Consider the following 14,818-nt stretch of genomic DNA (forward strand, 5'->3'; position numbering starts at 1 on the left):
GAAATTTTCGAAATTGACGTTAAATATTGCAATTTTAGGAGCTTTTTCGAGACTTCAGGTGAAAAGTAATGTTGGAGTCTCCTAAAATTCTTTCAAAATTGAAATCAATTCGAAGCTATTTTTTGTGACCGTAACTTAGGAAAGATCAGCACTCTTCCCGAAAATTTTCTGAAACTGAAATTTCAAACAAGCAGTTTTGGGTTATCTTTGTTGACGTTGTTAGAGGTAGGGAGATTCAATCATCTCCTATCAAAAGTTTTCGAAATTGAAGTTTAAAATGCAAATTTAGGCTGTCTTTGGTGACGGTAGGGAATCTGGCCGCTTTCCTCCGGTAATTTCTCGGTACTATTGTTTCAAAAAACTCATCTTTGGCTTTATTTGAAAACGATATAGAAAACGTGAAAATACTCCGAACCGAAATATATTTTGCAACTAAAATCCATTTTAGGCTATTTTTGGGAAGGAAGGGTTTTGGGGCTCCCAAGTGGATATTTCTAAAAGCGCAATTTTATGCTATCTTTGGTGACATTAACAAAACTGGGAAGCTTCGGCGGATCTTTCGGATATTTTTCGATATTAATATCTGAAACAACACAACTATAGACTTTTGTCCATCTCACTTCGACGGTTGATAGGTATATGCCCTAGCGCCGTAAAAAGTTACATAAGCCAGGTGGCTCTCCTCCAGAGTTTTTTAGAAAATCGTATTTTACGCATTGTTTGATAACGATGGGACAAAGAGAGGGCGGGGGTTCAGTGTGCCCTCACGAACTGTTTTTTGAAACTGAAGTCAATTTCATACTGAGAGGGTGGGATTAGGAGCCTCTCTAAAGATGCTAGTTGAGACTATCTTTGGTTGTAATGTTTGGGAATGGATTTCTGGGTCCTCCATCGCAAACATTTCGAAAAAGAAATACGAAAAATGTCATTAATCAAATTTTGATGACATTAAGAAGTGCTGTCCTTTGAAAACACATTTTAGATTTTAAAGCCAACATTTTCAGGCTATGTTTGATTAAGTTATGGTGGAAGGGGCGAATCAGAGATTTAATTGGATCCTTATGATCGGTGGTTCAAACAGCAAAATTTTCCAAAATTAAAGTTCTAAAAACGCAATTTTAAGAATTCTTCAGTCTCGTCAAGTAGGTCATGGCATTCTTTTGGAGCCACGTTTAAATTTACTACCCAGGGCAAGAGCCCTGATCTGAAACCAGGCAGTTCATTCGTGATTTTAATTCGAAAAAAAAATGCTGTAAAGGGGGAAAATTACAAAATTTTAGTTTGTCATTCATATATGTTTGACTCTCAGGGGAGTCATAATTTTCCACTGTCTCTCCACGCAGCCGCGATTGTTGAAAACATAATTTGTTGTTTGAAATACTTGCAAAAGTATGTAATCAGTATAGCTTTTTTTAAATATAATGTATAAAATATGTCTTCATTGTTTTGGTCTATAAATGCTTGGGGGGTAAACATTAGTGGCCGCCCTGGGCCCTGAGTGCTCCTTTTAGAAGGAACCCTTTTATGCTTCAGGATGGGGCCATTTCCCTCATCTCCCCTCCCCTGTATCCATGCCTGATTATCGGTTCTGTCACAAATTTTGCAACCAAATGAAGCATGTGTTTAAAGAGTGCATATTCAAGGACTAGGAACCAATTCAATGTTCCCTAACAATCTATTTTTCTTAAAGTATGCTATGCTGTCGGTAAATCTGCACTTACTTTGATAATTGAGCATTTAAAATTCAGCATATTTATCCGACATATTATAAGTTATCTTGTGAGAAATTCTTGAGGAATTTTGCTTGATTAAAGGAACTATATGATGCGGCCTGCAGCCGCCCCTTGCTTTGGGAGCCCTTGTGCGGTGCACACGCTGCACGGATCGTCCCTGGGCTGTTTTGTTATCATTATAAAAAAATTCAGCTGTTCAAAATTCTTATTAAGTGATGCAAACCAAAAACCTATATGCAATAACCACCAACCAATACATTATAAAACCAATAAATATGATACTTAAAATAAAGCATACTAAAAAGAAACAATATGTTTTCTTGTTCTTTTAAGTTAGGACTTTTATCCCTGTAAGAACAAATCTGGAAACAGAAAAAGATGAATTAAAAATTGATGAAAAAGTCTTTAATTGTTCAACTTTTTATAAAATAGCGCTGCATAATATAAACAGCAAAAGTGAATTAAAAAATTTCAAAAAAAAAAAAAAAGCAAGCTATCATAAGAGACCAAGTACAAAAGATGAACAACTTCCAAAGTGAGCTTGTGAAATAACAAAATGAAACAGAATATACCAAAACAAAAAACTGTCCTGTTGTAAACTAAATATGTAAGTAATACACTGTAAAATAAGTTTTAAAAAGAATGATCACAAGCATTGATAAAATTAGGCAATTAACTCTTATGTTTTTCCACTTGTGAATCGGGCCCTTTATTTCAGCAGCAACAGAATGTTTCTGTTTCTTCTTGCATTTAAAATAATTTCAATACTATCTCAAGGACTTCAAAGGGTTTCCTTCAGAATGGCACAGGTTGTGGATAAAAACAATTCAATTGCAATGCTGTAAATTTGAATGACACATTTCCAACCACCTGTAATCTGCATGGTTGCAAGCAAATAACAAGTAGCTTGAATGCACATGGTTCACTATAATTGTTGCATGACTTAAAAATGTTTTAAAACTTGTAAAGCAATATCATGAGAAATATTTTTCAATATTACACTATATTAAACTAATTTCAAAATATATTACAAATTATTATTTTTTTAATGTTGCTAAGAGACTTTTTACTAGTTTCATTAAAAATGCTTAATCTTAGTTGTTTCATTAGTTTTTCTTAAAAAATATCCCTTTTTAATAAGGATGCATCAAAAACCACATCTTACCAAATACGAAGTATTTGGTTATAATTCTATCTGAATATTCTAACGATTATTGAATTTTAAATTTAAAAAATGTAACTACAATATTTGTATTTTTATTTTATCCCAATTAGAGATGAAAACTGACATTTTAGGAAGGAAAAAAATAACATTTTTTTTACGTAGAGACTCGAAGTGAAAATTTCGCTATATAAACTAATTAAAAGTGTTTTCTGGTAACTTGTTGCGGAAGCTTTTTTTGAATTTTCAGGTCTGCAGTTATGTAAAAAGTTCCTTAAAAACCCGCATTTTTTCAAATGCCTCTAAAATCTGTTAAACGAAAAAGTGGAAGCTCTCTTTTTCAGGGAACGTAGTGCTCAGTGGTAGTAATAATTTGTAAAAAAATGAAAATGTTTGAAATTGACATATTTGAAAAAAATCAAAAACATTATTTTAAACTTTTTTTTCTTCAAATGACTGTGGGAAAAAAAACTAAAGCACATATTTCAAAATGTAGCATATGTTTTTAAACTAGAAAAAATATCCTTTTAAATAAAACAAACCGCAACAAAATATATTCTACCGTTCCTGAGATAATGTACTTTAAAGATTGACGAAAATACCCAAGTGAGAAATCATGACAGGACCGCCATCTTTGGCGCCCTTTTTCTCAGCCCAGAAATTTTTTTGGGCAAAACAAAAAAAAAAAAAAAATGTATTTCTTAATTTTTTATGAATTTTAACATATGTTAAATTCAAGAAAATCTGAGACCATCATGTTACAGCCCTTGTTGAATTGACATGGATTCTACTTTATATATTTTCCAGGTTGACTGCATTGTGACATCTGCAGGAGGTGTTGAGGAAGACCTTATTAAATGCTTAGCTCCAACTATGCTTGGAAGCTTTTCACTTGATGGAGCACAACTTAGGTGAGAAATTTTGAAAGACATTTTAATACTGTATGGACCTATATTACAATGTACGTTGAATTTGTGAATTGTGCATTGAAGTCTCAACTCAAATATTTTCATTGTTGAATAGCTCTTCGATTTTTAGGATAAAAAATTTTTAAGGTTTTTATAATGAATTAATTGTCAGACAAAACTAGGCTATTTTTTAAATTTAGTTATTAGTAACATTGTTTCTCCCTCTGTTAGAGACCGTGGCTTAAATAGGATTGGTAATCTATTAGTTCCAAATGATAACTACTGTCTGTTTGAAGATTGGGTTATGCCTATTTTAGATGAATTAAAAGAAGAACAGATGTCTCAGGTACATATACTTACGTTTCTACTTTTTGAAAAGAATAATTCCTATTGTAGAATGAAGAAGCAACATCTAGCACCAACTTTCCAATGCCTGTCAATTACTGTCATGGCAGATGATCGAATTTTGTTCGTTCCATGTTATTTCATACGCTTTTATCGGCTATGTAAAATTTATCCAAATCCAAAACATACCTATTATGCAACAATCAATTGTTATAGTTATTTTCAAACCTTCATGTAGAATTCTCCAATTTCTTATTCTGAGGGGAAAACTGTGCCGAGGTCATCAGACCAGTCATTTCAAAATTTTCTAAGGGTGTGGGGCAAAATATTTGTGTTTAATACATATTATAGGGGAAAAAAATTACAGGCTGAAAATGATGCCGAATTTCATTATGTTTCTAAAATCCAGGGGGGGTGTCAAGTAATCCTTCCCCCCTTGATGTCCCAAATTGCAACCCAACAAGGCAGATGGCTTTGAGAAATCAATGTACTTTCACGTGGCAGGGTTTTTATTATTTTTTTTTGTATGCATCAACTATATTGACTTGATCCCCCCTTTCCCCCATAAAGAGAAAAAAAATTAAATGTTGAGACTGATTATGCCTCCTCCAAACACATTAGTATTCTAGAAATATGTATTATAGAATAAATTGAGCATTAAAACTTTAAATAGAAGTACAGTCAACTCTCGATAACTGGAAGTCGTAAGGGACCAGCTAAAACCTTCGAGTTATGGGTACTTTGAGCTATCAGAAGCTCCTTTTATAGCCTTCTCAAGAGTAATTTTTATTTTATTTAGTAGGAAAACTACATTTAGAAAGATAACAACACTTATAGTTTAAATCAAATTTTATTATTAGTACTACATAAAAATCTGTACAGAAAATAAATTTTACTGTAGTAAAATTTTTGCAAAATCTTTTACTTGCTGATTAGTTGGAGGTGGTAAATATTCGTCATCAGAATTTGCACAAGCAGGCTGTCCATGAACAACTTCTTAAAGCTTCACACACACTGAAATTTTCCTCAGTATTCAAGCAATCTTTCATTTCCACCCAGTGTACATCAATAAAGATTTCTAAGTATCCCATGAGTCTGTCACTTTAGTTTGCCATCATTATGCTGTTTATGATACCACAGCTCTTTAAATAGTTTTAACTACTGTTTCTGTCATAGCAAAATTTCTTTCTCTTGATTTTTTTCTTTTCTTTCTTTTCTTTCCTTTTTTTTTTGCATTGCTTTTAAGCGTCTTTTTTGTCTTTAAAGGATTATTTGAGTCTTCCAGAAAAAGGCTCTTTTTTTCAATTTTTGTCAAAATATTAAGTCTTTCAAAAATTACCTAGCAATGAAATTTTTGGTCGTTAGCAACAGCAGAAAGTAGTCCAATCAGCTACTTTTCAAACATTAATTTTGAAGTACTGTTGTAAATAAATTATTCCCCTCATTTAAGTTGATAAGCAAAGCAATGTGTTAAAGGAGGGGGGGGGGATCTTTTTTTTTCTTATTTTGACTGCTTTTATGCCTAAAATGAAAATAAAAAACTTCGACTTAAACGAAGTACATTTGAGATATAGGGAAAATTATGTGTTGAAAACTCTAAATAATTTTAGGACCCAATGAAAACTTCTAGATAAAGGAATATTTAAGTTATAAGGCCTTGACAATTTACAAAATAACTACTTTGATATTAAATTGGCCCTGATTTTTAAGCATTAAAAGTTTTTTTTTTTAATTTCTGTGAACAAGGCTTTTTTTAAATTTATGATTAAATTATTGGAGCTTTGCTGAGCCATTGTTTGTGGTTACTTGTAGTAAGTAACACTTTCATGTAAAAATGAAAAAAAAGGGGGAAAACAAAATGTTTCAAAAATGAAAAATATTTGCATTCAAAAGTTATTTTCTGCAAATGACTTTAAAAAGCCTTCCGAGCCCTAAAAAGAATTGCCACAAAACCTGGACACTTCGCTGCACTCCTTGCTATCTCTTGCGACACCCCAGGGTGCCGCTGCACACAGTTTGAAAAACCCTGGCCTATTTAGTTAAAGGTTCTAATAAGTAAATCAATTTGTCTTTCAAAATCTGATATTATTGTTAATGACTAATAATTTCCTTAGAATTAATGTATTATTAATTTAACTAGAAGTGCAGTACAGGGGTGGGGAGTTAATCATTTAGTACAATTTGAATCTTGTCAATCCTAGTATGTTAATGTACAGTACATACTAGTGCTGGGCATAATCGAGATCTTTTGATAATCGAGATATCGGGAATCGAGTACTTCTGATAATCGAGCGATTGATAATCGAGATCTTTTTAATTCGAGAACTCGAGCGATTGACTTCTCGAGATCTTCCGAATCGAGTACTCGAGCGATTGACTTCTCGAGATCTTCCGAATCGAGTACTCAAGCGATTTACTTCTCGAGATCTTCCGAATCGAGCACTCGAGCGATTGACTTCTCGAGATCTTTTGAATCGAGTACTCGAGCAATTTACTTCTCGAGATCTTTTAAATCGAGTACTCGAGCAATTTACTTCTCGAGATCTTTTGAATCGAGATCTCGAGATGTTTTAAATCGAGATCTCGAGATGTTTTAAATCGAGATCTCGAGATGCTTTAAATCGAGATCTCGAGATGTTTGAATCGAGTTCTCGAAATGTTTGAATCGAGTTCTCGACCAGTATCTAGACTTCCTGAGTTCCAGAATCAAGTTTACTTTTACAGGGGTGCCCGCTAAGGGTGTCCATGGCGCTCACAACGCCAATAAAATTCTAAGAGGAGAGGGGGCTGAGAGTGTCTTTTAAATCGCATTGGGGGGGTAGGAGGCTCTTGTCCTAGGAGTTGCTCCGTAATATTTGAGAGGGTGCGCCATCGCTCTTGAGGGGTCGTGGGAGTGGGCATTTCCGACTTCTAGAACAGTCGACTTCACGAATTGTTTCTGTAGGGTTGCGCACGAGGGGAAGGTGTACCATCAAGCTCGTAATTTAGGGGGTCAGGATGGGGCAATTCTCCCCCCCCCCCCCCGGGTTTTCGAAATAATGGTACTGACATATATGTAGGCGTAGGTTTTGTTATTAATTTGTACAATATCATCATCATCATCATCATAGTTGGCTCGACAGCCCAGGGTGGGCCAAGGCCTTCCTTTGGAGAATCTTCCAAGACGTCCTACTTTTTGCCTGGGTTTTCCAATTTTTAACTTTGAGAATATCGAAGTCAGATTCAACAGAATCCAAACATCTCATTTTTGGTCGTCCCCTTCCTCGAAATGTCACAGGTTTTGCAGCAAAAACTTTTTTTACTGGGTTTTCTTCGTTCATTCGAGAGACATGGGCCGCCCAGTTCATTCTCCTATTTTTTATGCTTTTTATTAATTTGTACAATATACACTGAGTATATATATTCTTTTATCCCCCCCCCCCCCCGCCCCTGTCCTGGAAAATTTGAAATAAAGGACCTGAGTGTCATGACGCGTACTTCTGTCACTGCAACTTTGAGGGTAGGCCCGATGAGGAGACGATTGACCCCTCTGGACCAGAGGGGTCAATCGCCTCCCGGCTTTGAAAATTAATGCTTCTTAATGTACGGGAACGTGCTTTTTGTAGTTTTTCGTTTAATTTTGCACTAGTTACATACCCTTTGCTCCACTCCCCTTAAGCTTCACCCTGGATGGACCAGTTTATGGGGGTCAATTTGGTAGGTTTTAGTCTCTGCGTCATTGAAATTTTTAGGGGTCATTTTTGAGACTTTCTTTATCTCAATTTTCGCGGGGGAGGGGGGTTCGTGGGCTCTTTTCCTAGACAGATGCTCCGTAACATTTAAGAGGGTGTGTCATCGCCCTGGGGGAAGGGGATGCCCTCGACTTTTAAAACATCGAGTTTTTTTCACAGGGGTAACATCTAGAAGGGGCGACCCATCCTGGCTTTTAGAAATTATTATTTACATTTAAATGAAGTTTTTGCTGTTAGTAGGAATACTATGCATTGATTATATGCCCTTTAACCCCTTCCCCCCCTAAAGTGTAAAATTTGAAATAAGGGCTTGAGAGTTATGATGCATACATAGCCACTGAAACTTAAATTTACGGAGTTCGATTGCCTTCGCCCCCCTTCTTGAAAAATTTTATATTTTACATTCAAGTGGAACTAGTTTTCGTTGTTTACCGATAAAAGTTGCATAGTAATTAATTGAGTCTGTTTTGGGAGATGCATTCAATAGATACATTTAATAATTTTCATTGTGGGTCTCAATTCTTGGGGAATGCAGATTCAACGAGAGCTTGATTTCGGAGGCCTACAGGGGATGTTTCTCTTTTACCACGTGATTATTTCGAGATTTCGGACGCTTATTAAGCAAGAAGTTAATAATGTAAACAAGTCGAGGAATCGCAGCTCTGCACATAAGGGCTCATTTGTTCTTGTTTATAGCTTTGCTTTTTTTTTTTTTTGCTGCTGCTGTTGGTAGTAGGGTTAGTATCTGACTTATATAAGAGAAGGGAGGAAGGGTAAAATATTTCTCGCTATGTTTTACAGGGCATTAGGATTCCCGGCGCATTAATAATAGTGCAACTTTAAGTGGAATCCATTCTTTTGCTTCTTTCATGATTCGCTCTTTTTTATTTTTATTTTTCACTTTTATTGATTAGGGGAAAAGCTAATAACAATGGGTGCAGGGAGTGAATTTGAGATGTTTCTGAGTACATAAAGGAGTTTTGATGCTTGTCGTGTGAAATTAATTTTAGCTCACATTCTTTGGTCCAATTTTTTAATTGAAATTACATTATATGCAGATCATTATTGTCTTTTTTTTCATTCCATACGTATGATATTTGTAACTATTCTTGTTTGCGTATCATTTATTTTCGCGTGTGCATACTCTAATAATGTTATATTCATTATACTTTTAAAATGTTAATTAGTAGTACATTATTTACTCAACTTAAAAATTTGGAGTCATTGTATTGAGATGCTTATTTTATGATTTTTTTTAAACTGCTGAAACTGTTTGGGCTGGCAGCGGTCCATTTCGAAACTTTGGGTCCCGTGACTCCGCTTCATTTTCCTTGCGTTGGTCCTCAAAAAGGGTTAACTGATTACCGAGTTTCTCTAAAAATTCAGATTATTCGATTTTCAAATCATCTGAAAGCGTTGCTCGATAACGAACATTCAACAACAAGCAATTATTGAGAGGTGCCCACTAGAGGGTAGGGGTAGGTCCATGGTGCAGACCGCGCCAAAATGAAGTTTAAATGAGGAGGGGGCAACTCCAGAAGGCTTTTGGTCTTACTTTAGGAGGCTCTTGTTCTGGGGGGTTCTCCGTCGCATTTGAGGAGTGGGTTTCCTCACCCTTAGGAAGATAGGCAGCCTTGTATTATAAACACACATCGTTTAAATGTTTCACACACGTTTTAAAATGGTTGTTACAGCGTAACAACCGTTTTAAAACGTTTACTCAAAGAAATGTACTATCTGGTTAACCCCATTCGAAAAAAGCGCCCGAGAAGCTCTTATTCGAAACTAAATTAGGATGTCCGTTCGTTCTTGTGGGCAACGGGACCCCTCGTGACAATCACCTTCCCCCCTCCAAGTACGATAGTCCCAAAAAGAGCAAAGACCCCTCAAAAATTTGAATTACCCGGTTTAAGCCATAACGTCTCCCTCCTAGCGATAACCTCTGCGAATGAATCACTAGAAAAGTTAACCACTCAAAAGGTTTGTTCAATTTCTCAGGGTCACATTTAAGGGGTTGGGGACGTAGGAGGAAGGTGTCCCCCCCCCCCCCCGATTTTTAGCTAAACTGTTCCCACTTTTTATTTCAATACATTATTTATGTAAACAACTCTCAAGTTCAAACCTGTTTGTGTTGCCCAATCACATGTCCATATTATCATTATCCCTCAATTTTTAAAAATTTTTTGATCTAAATAACTGTCAAGTGCAAAGCAATATGGAAAGCATTTCTCTGCCTGTTATTTCAAGATTTCATCAACGGAATGCACAACCCGTGCCCCCCCCCTTAACGCGATCATATGATATAATTCCTTAATTATTTTCGTGCGAAAATATATCGTTCGATTATAAAGAGATCTCTCGATAATTGAAAATTTGACACCAAACATTCAAATATAACCCCATCAGAAATAAAGCACGCAAGAAGCAGTCATTCGATTTTAAAACCATTCCAAATCCATCAATTCCAAGAGCGATGACGCACCACATATGCAGGAGCGTGCACAGAAATTTCGGGGCTCGTCACAAATGACTTTGACGGGCCCCCTCTATATTGTTTACCCCTACGTCCCTAATACATTTCACCTCTCATTTTAAAAATCTCGGGCCCGGGCCAACAGGTGTCCCTTTTCTCCCCCTCGCCCTGTGGACGCCCCTGCACGAATGGAGTTTTCCCCCCAAGAGCGCTATCCCGAAAAGAGAAAATCTCCTGAAAATTACAATCCCGCAGTTTGCGTCTTAAACTCCCGTCCCCTTCTCCTGGTTGTCACCCCCTGCGAATGAATTACACGAGAACTAGGCTACTTGCTTTATTAAGAAATAAATAAATGCCTTTGTGCCAAGAAGTAACAGGAAATAACTAACTTTTGTAGCACAAATATATAGATTACTGCAGACACGTGTTTCGGGTTTGATTACCCAATGGTTTAGTCGAAGGTGGACGTAAGGGGGGAGAGGTTCCCTGAGGTTTTAACTAAAGTATTCCCCCTTTTGACATGATATATAATTTTACTTTTAATGCCCCTCAAGTCAGAACCTTTCTAGCGCTCCCCACCCTTTGCTTCCACCACCGGGACACACCACCCATGTCACCCATAGACCCGTCCATGTGTTGATTCGCTAACATATTTCTCCCAAAAATATATCATTGGGCTACCAAATCATCCCAAAGAATCATTTGATAATCAGGCATTCGGCAGCATACATGGAACTAATTACAACACTATTCGAATGCAAGCACAACACACAAACTTCTACAACAAATATTTGAGAGGCAAATCTTTGATCATAAAATCATTTAGACCGCAGGAGTATCCATTCTTCAAGTGTGTTGGCGCACCTCTTAAAAACGAACCTCTCTCCCCCCCTCCCCTCCTTAAGAGCGCCATGATCCCCTTTTCTTGTGCATTTTTTTTTCTGAAAAAAAAAAAAACACGCACATTTATATGTCAAAACATTAATTTTTCAAAGCCAGCCCTCTGACAGGGGTGCCTACCCCCCTAAGAGCAAGTGCGCACCCCTCTCCTAAATTTTGCAAAGATCCCCCCCCCCAAAAAAAAACAAGAGCTCTCCAAAAAAAGTAAGAAATACCCCTCAAAACAACGCCCCTAAAAATTTCAATGGCGTAATCTGTGCCATGACCCCCTTCCCCCACCTGTGGGCACCCCTGCCTCTGATCCACTAAATGACAGATCTGTCCAGGTAACTGAATCCTTTCAGAAGTCAAAGTTCAAATTATCAAATCGATTGAAAAGTACACTGCTCGAGTGATTGACTTCTCGAGAACTCGAGAAATCAACATCTCGAGAAGTTCACAAAGCGAGATCTCGAGCAGTCCATCACTCGAGAACTCGGAAAGTGATAATCGAGCACTCGAGCAGTCCATCGCTCGAGATCTCGGAAAGTGATAATCGAGCACTCGAGCAGTCACCGCTAGAGAACTCGCGAAGGGATACCGAGAACTCGAGATGCGATAATCGAGAACTCGAGATCTATGATAATCAAGAACTCGAGATGTGATAATCGAGAACTCGAGTGATCTTTGATAATCGAGTGATTCGATTATGAGAACTCGATTATGCCCATCACTAGTACATACACATGAAGACTTATGATCGAAACCATTCCACACAGGGGCGCCGACTTGCAAAAATCATTGGGGAGGGGGGGGGGGGGCTGGCCCAGTCATCACCGGGAGTTTAGGGGGTTATGTAATCCCATGGAGATCATCCCCCTCTCAAATAAAGGTCGATTTTTGTGCCTTGAAAATGCCAATTTACATATTTTCTGGTGTGTATAATTTAAACAAACAAACAGTATGTGGCATGGCCATTTCAAAGTAAAACAATCCAAAAATTGGTATACAAATTTTTCTGGTTCAATTAGATCATGTCACTTGTCTTAGTAAGAGACATTTTTTGTTCTATTTTATGGGGAGTCATGCAGTGCCGTAGCTGGGCATGGAAAAGGTAGGGCACTTGACTTGCATTGAAGGGCACTCCCAGAGACGCCGACTTAAAAAATATCGGGGGAAGGAGGGCATGCTGCAGGAAATTTTCTAAGTTTGAGATGAAAAATATTGAGTTTTAAAATTTTTTAAAGTCATATAATCAACATTAGAACCACAAAAACTCGACAAGCCCGACACATATTTTTTGGCTTTGATAAAAGGAAGAAATAAATACAAACACACACAGTATTTTTGTAAAAAGGTAATTTAATTTACGCATGCTTTTTAAGACCAGTTGTTTTTACATTAGTGATATCGGCTAACATATTCAAGTGTAAACGCAGTCTCTCAATGTCTAGGTCATTTTTGAAAAACTCAGTTGATTTTTCAAAAGGTTCTCCTCTCTTTCACTTCTGTTTAATAAAAGCAAGCACTCTTGTTCAACTGCAATGACCTGTGTGCGTCCAGTTGATGTAAATCGCCCAATAATAATTTTTAAACATACCCAATTATTATAGACACTTGTAAACACCCCCTCAAACTGTTAAAGGCCATCTCTTAACTAACTGTACATTACTGTTTCTTACATAAAGAACTGAATGTTTACTTGTATTTAAAAAAAAAAAACGTTTTATTCAACATAAAATACTGCTACGATGTACAAAATCAATGATTAATGGGAAAGAAAGAAAAAATAAACCGGTATACGGTAGACACAGTATATAGTAAGAAAAGCAAATGTATCTTTAGTTGTACTGTACAGTCGATCCATTAATGATATACGTACACAATACATGAGCAGTTTCCATTTTCATAAATTTTTGCATTTTACTAAGACACTACTCAGTGATTTTTTACGGATTTCCTTTTCTTGACTTTAATTGTATGTATGGAAGATTCACTCATACCTAATTCTCGTGCTACCTTCAACGCATTTTTTAGTTCAGCTTCAGCTTTTCAAGAAGCTCTAGCTTTTTTTTAATTGTCATGAAACTTACTCTTTTTATCTTCACAAACTTTAGATGAAACAGCGCTCTTAGGTGTCATATTTCATTAACTTTCGCATTTAAAATGAAAAGGGAACTTCTACTCTCAGCGATGCTAAAAGGATAAAGATCCATTCATGAAAAAAAAAAGTTTTTTGGTAGCCAATAACAAAGCCGATACAAACACACCACGATTCCCTTCTGAGAATTTTCGTGTTGCAGGTGAGGAATTCGCGTTATTTCTGAATACTGGAGCAAAAATCGCGTTATAGCTATTTCCTGTAAGTAGCGCAAGTCAAATGTATTCCTTTGGGATTGTGAAAGTGTGCAGTGAGCTGCCTTCATTGTTTTCATACATTTTCGGTATACGTCGATACCGAGGAAGGGAAGGATCATCATTTTGTGAAGGTTTTCTTTTAAACACAATTCCCAAAAGTATTCAAAACTGTCACGCCTCCCATTTTATATACAAATCAAACTCTCATATATTTTTTTCCAGATCAGCAACACTTAGGGGAGCGCAACGCAGCGCTGCCCACCGGCAACAGACTTGACCCGTAAGTTCGCGCACTGGGACAAATTTTTACAGTATTCGCAGCACTGTAACACTATCATTATTCACACCACTCGTTTTCAGTTAACCTACTTACACAACCGTAATAATTATTTGTTTTAACTCATTACTGAATGTATTTTACAAGGTAAACTATCTTCAAACAAGAAAAATAAAATGTAAATTTATGAGTTTAGAAAGCATAATGTAACTAATAATTTTCTTGATTTATTGGGGGGGCCCTGCCCCCTCAAAAATGTTTTTGAGGGGGCTCGGACCCCCTCAAGCCCCATGGAGTCGGCGCCACTGATTCCTCAGGTAAACTTTTTTGTTGCTCTCTGCTGAGGAAGGGGGGAAAAACACTTCTGTCGCTCTAGTGGTGCAAACTATCAATCTAATTTCAGATCTTTATTTATTATTATTATTATTTTTTTTAGCATACTGTATGGTCTCCCTCAAAAATTATAACAAGATTAGGGGAAAAAATAGCAAATCCAGATTCAATCTGTTACTGGGCTGCAAAAGTAAGTTTAAAATATTTTTGTTTTAACATATGTAAGTTTCATCTCTAATGTGTATTTTTTTTAAATAAAATTATTTTTGAATGTAATTAACACATTTTGCTCAAATTAATCAAAGAAAACGAACATTCACTATTTATAATTTGAACACTAGGACTTACAGTATATGTAATTTAAATGAAAACAAAAAAAAAAAAAAAAGAATGTGGTTAGTCATATTAAAAATATAAATAAATTACCAAAATAGAAGCAAATTAAAATAAGAAAGAAAGAAGAAAGGAATTAAAAAAAAAAAAAAAACCCTCAGCCTATTACAAAAATAAATAAATAAATAAAGTTTTCTAGCCTTTTCTTTTAAAATCTAAATATATAAAATGATTCTGTATGCAATATTTTTTATTATTGGCCATTTATGTGCAAGATCCATGGAAA

General features: G+C 36.1%; 1 protein-coding gene across 3 annotated transcripts in view; it reads left to right on the forward strand.

Annotated features, from left to right (window-relative positions):
• LOC129222002 (probable deoxyhypusine synthase) overlaps window positions 1–14,818 on the forward strand; it is a 42,649-nt gene that overhangs the window by 7,494 nt on the left and 20,337 nt on the right. For all 3 annotated transcript variants that reach the window (XM_054856417.1, XM_054856418.1, XM_054856416.1), the window contains exons 4-6: window positions 3,703–3,806; window positions 4,035–4,149; window positions 14,303–14,389. In XM_054856417.1, coding sequence (XP_054712392.1) covers window positions 3,703–3,806; window positions 4,035–4,149; window positions 14,303–14,389 — 306 coding nt within the window. The remainder of the gene's footprint in view (window positions 1–3,702; window positions 3,807–4,034; window positions 4,150–14,302; window positions 14,390–14,818) is intronic.

This window comes from Uloborus diversus, chromosome 5, assembly GCF_026930045.1.
Source record: "Uloborus diversus isolate 005 chromosome 5, Udiv.v.3.1, whole genome shotgun sequence".
Classification (NCBI taxonomy): Eukaryota; Metazoa; Arthropoda; class Arachnida; order Araneae; family Uloboridae; genus Uloborus; species Uloborus diversus.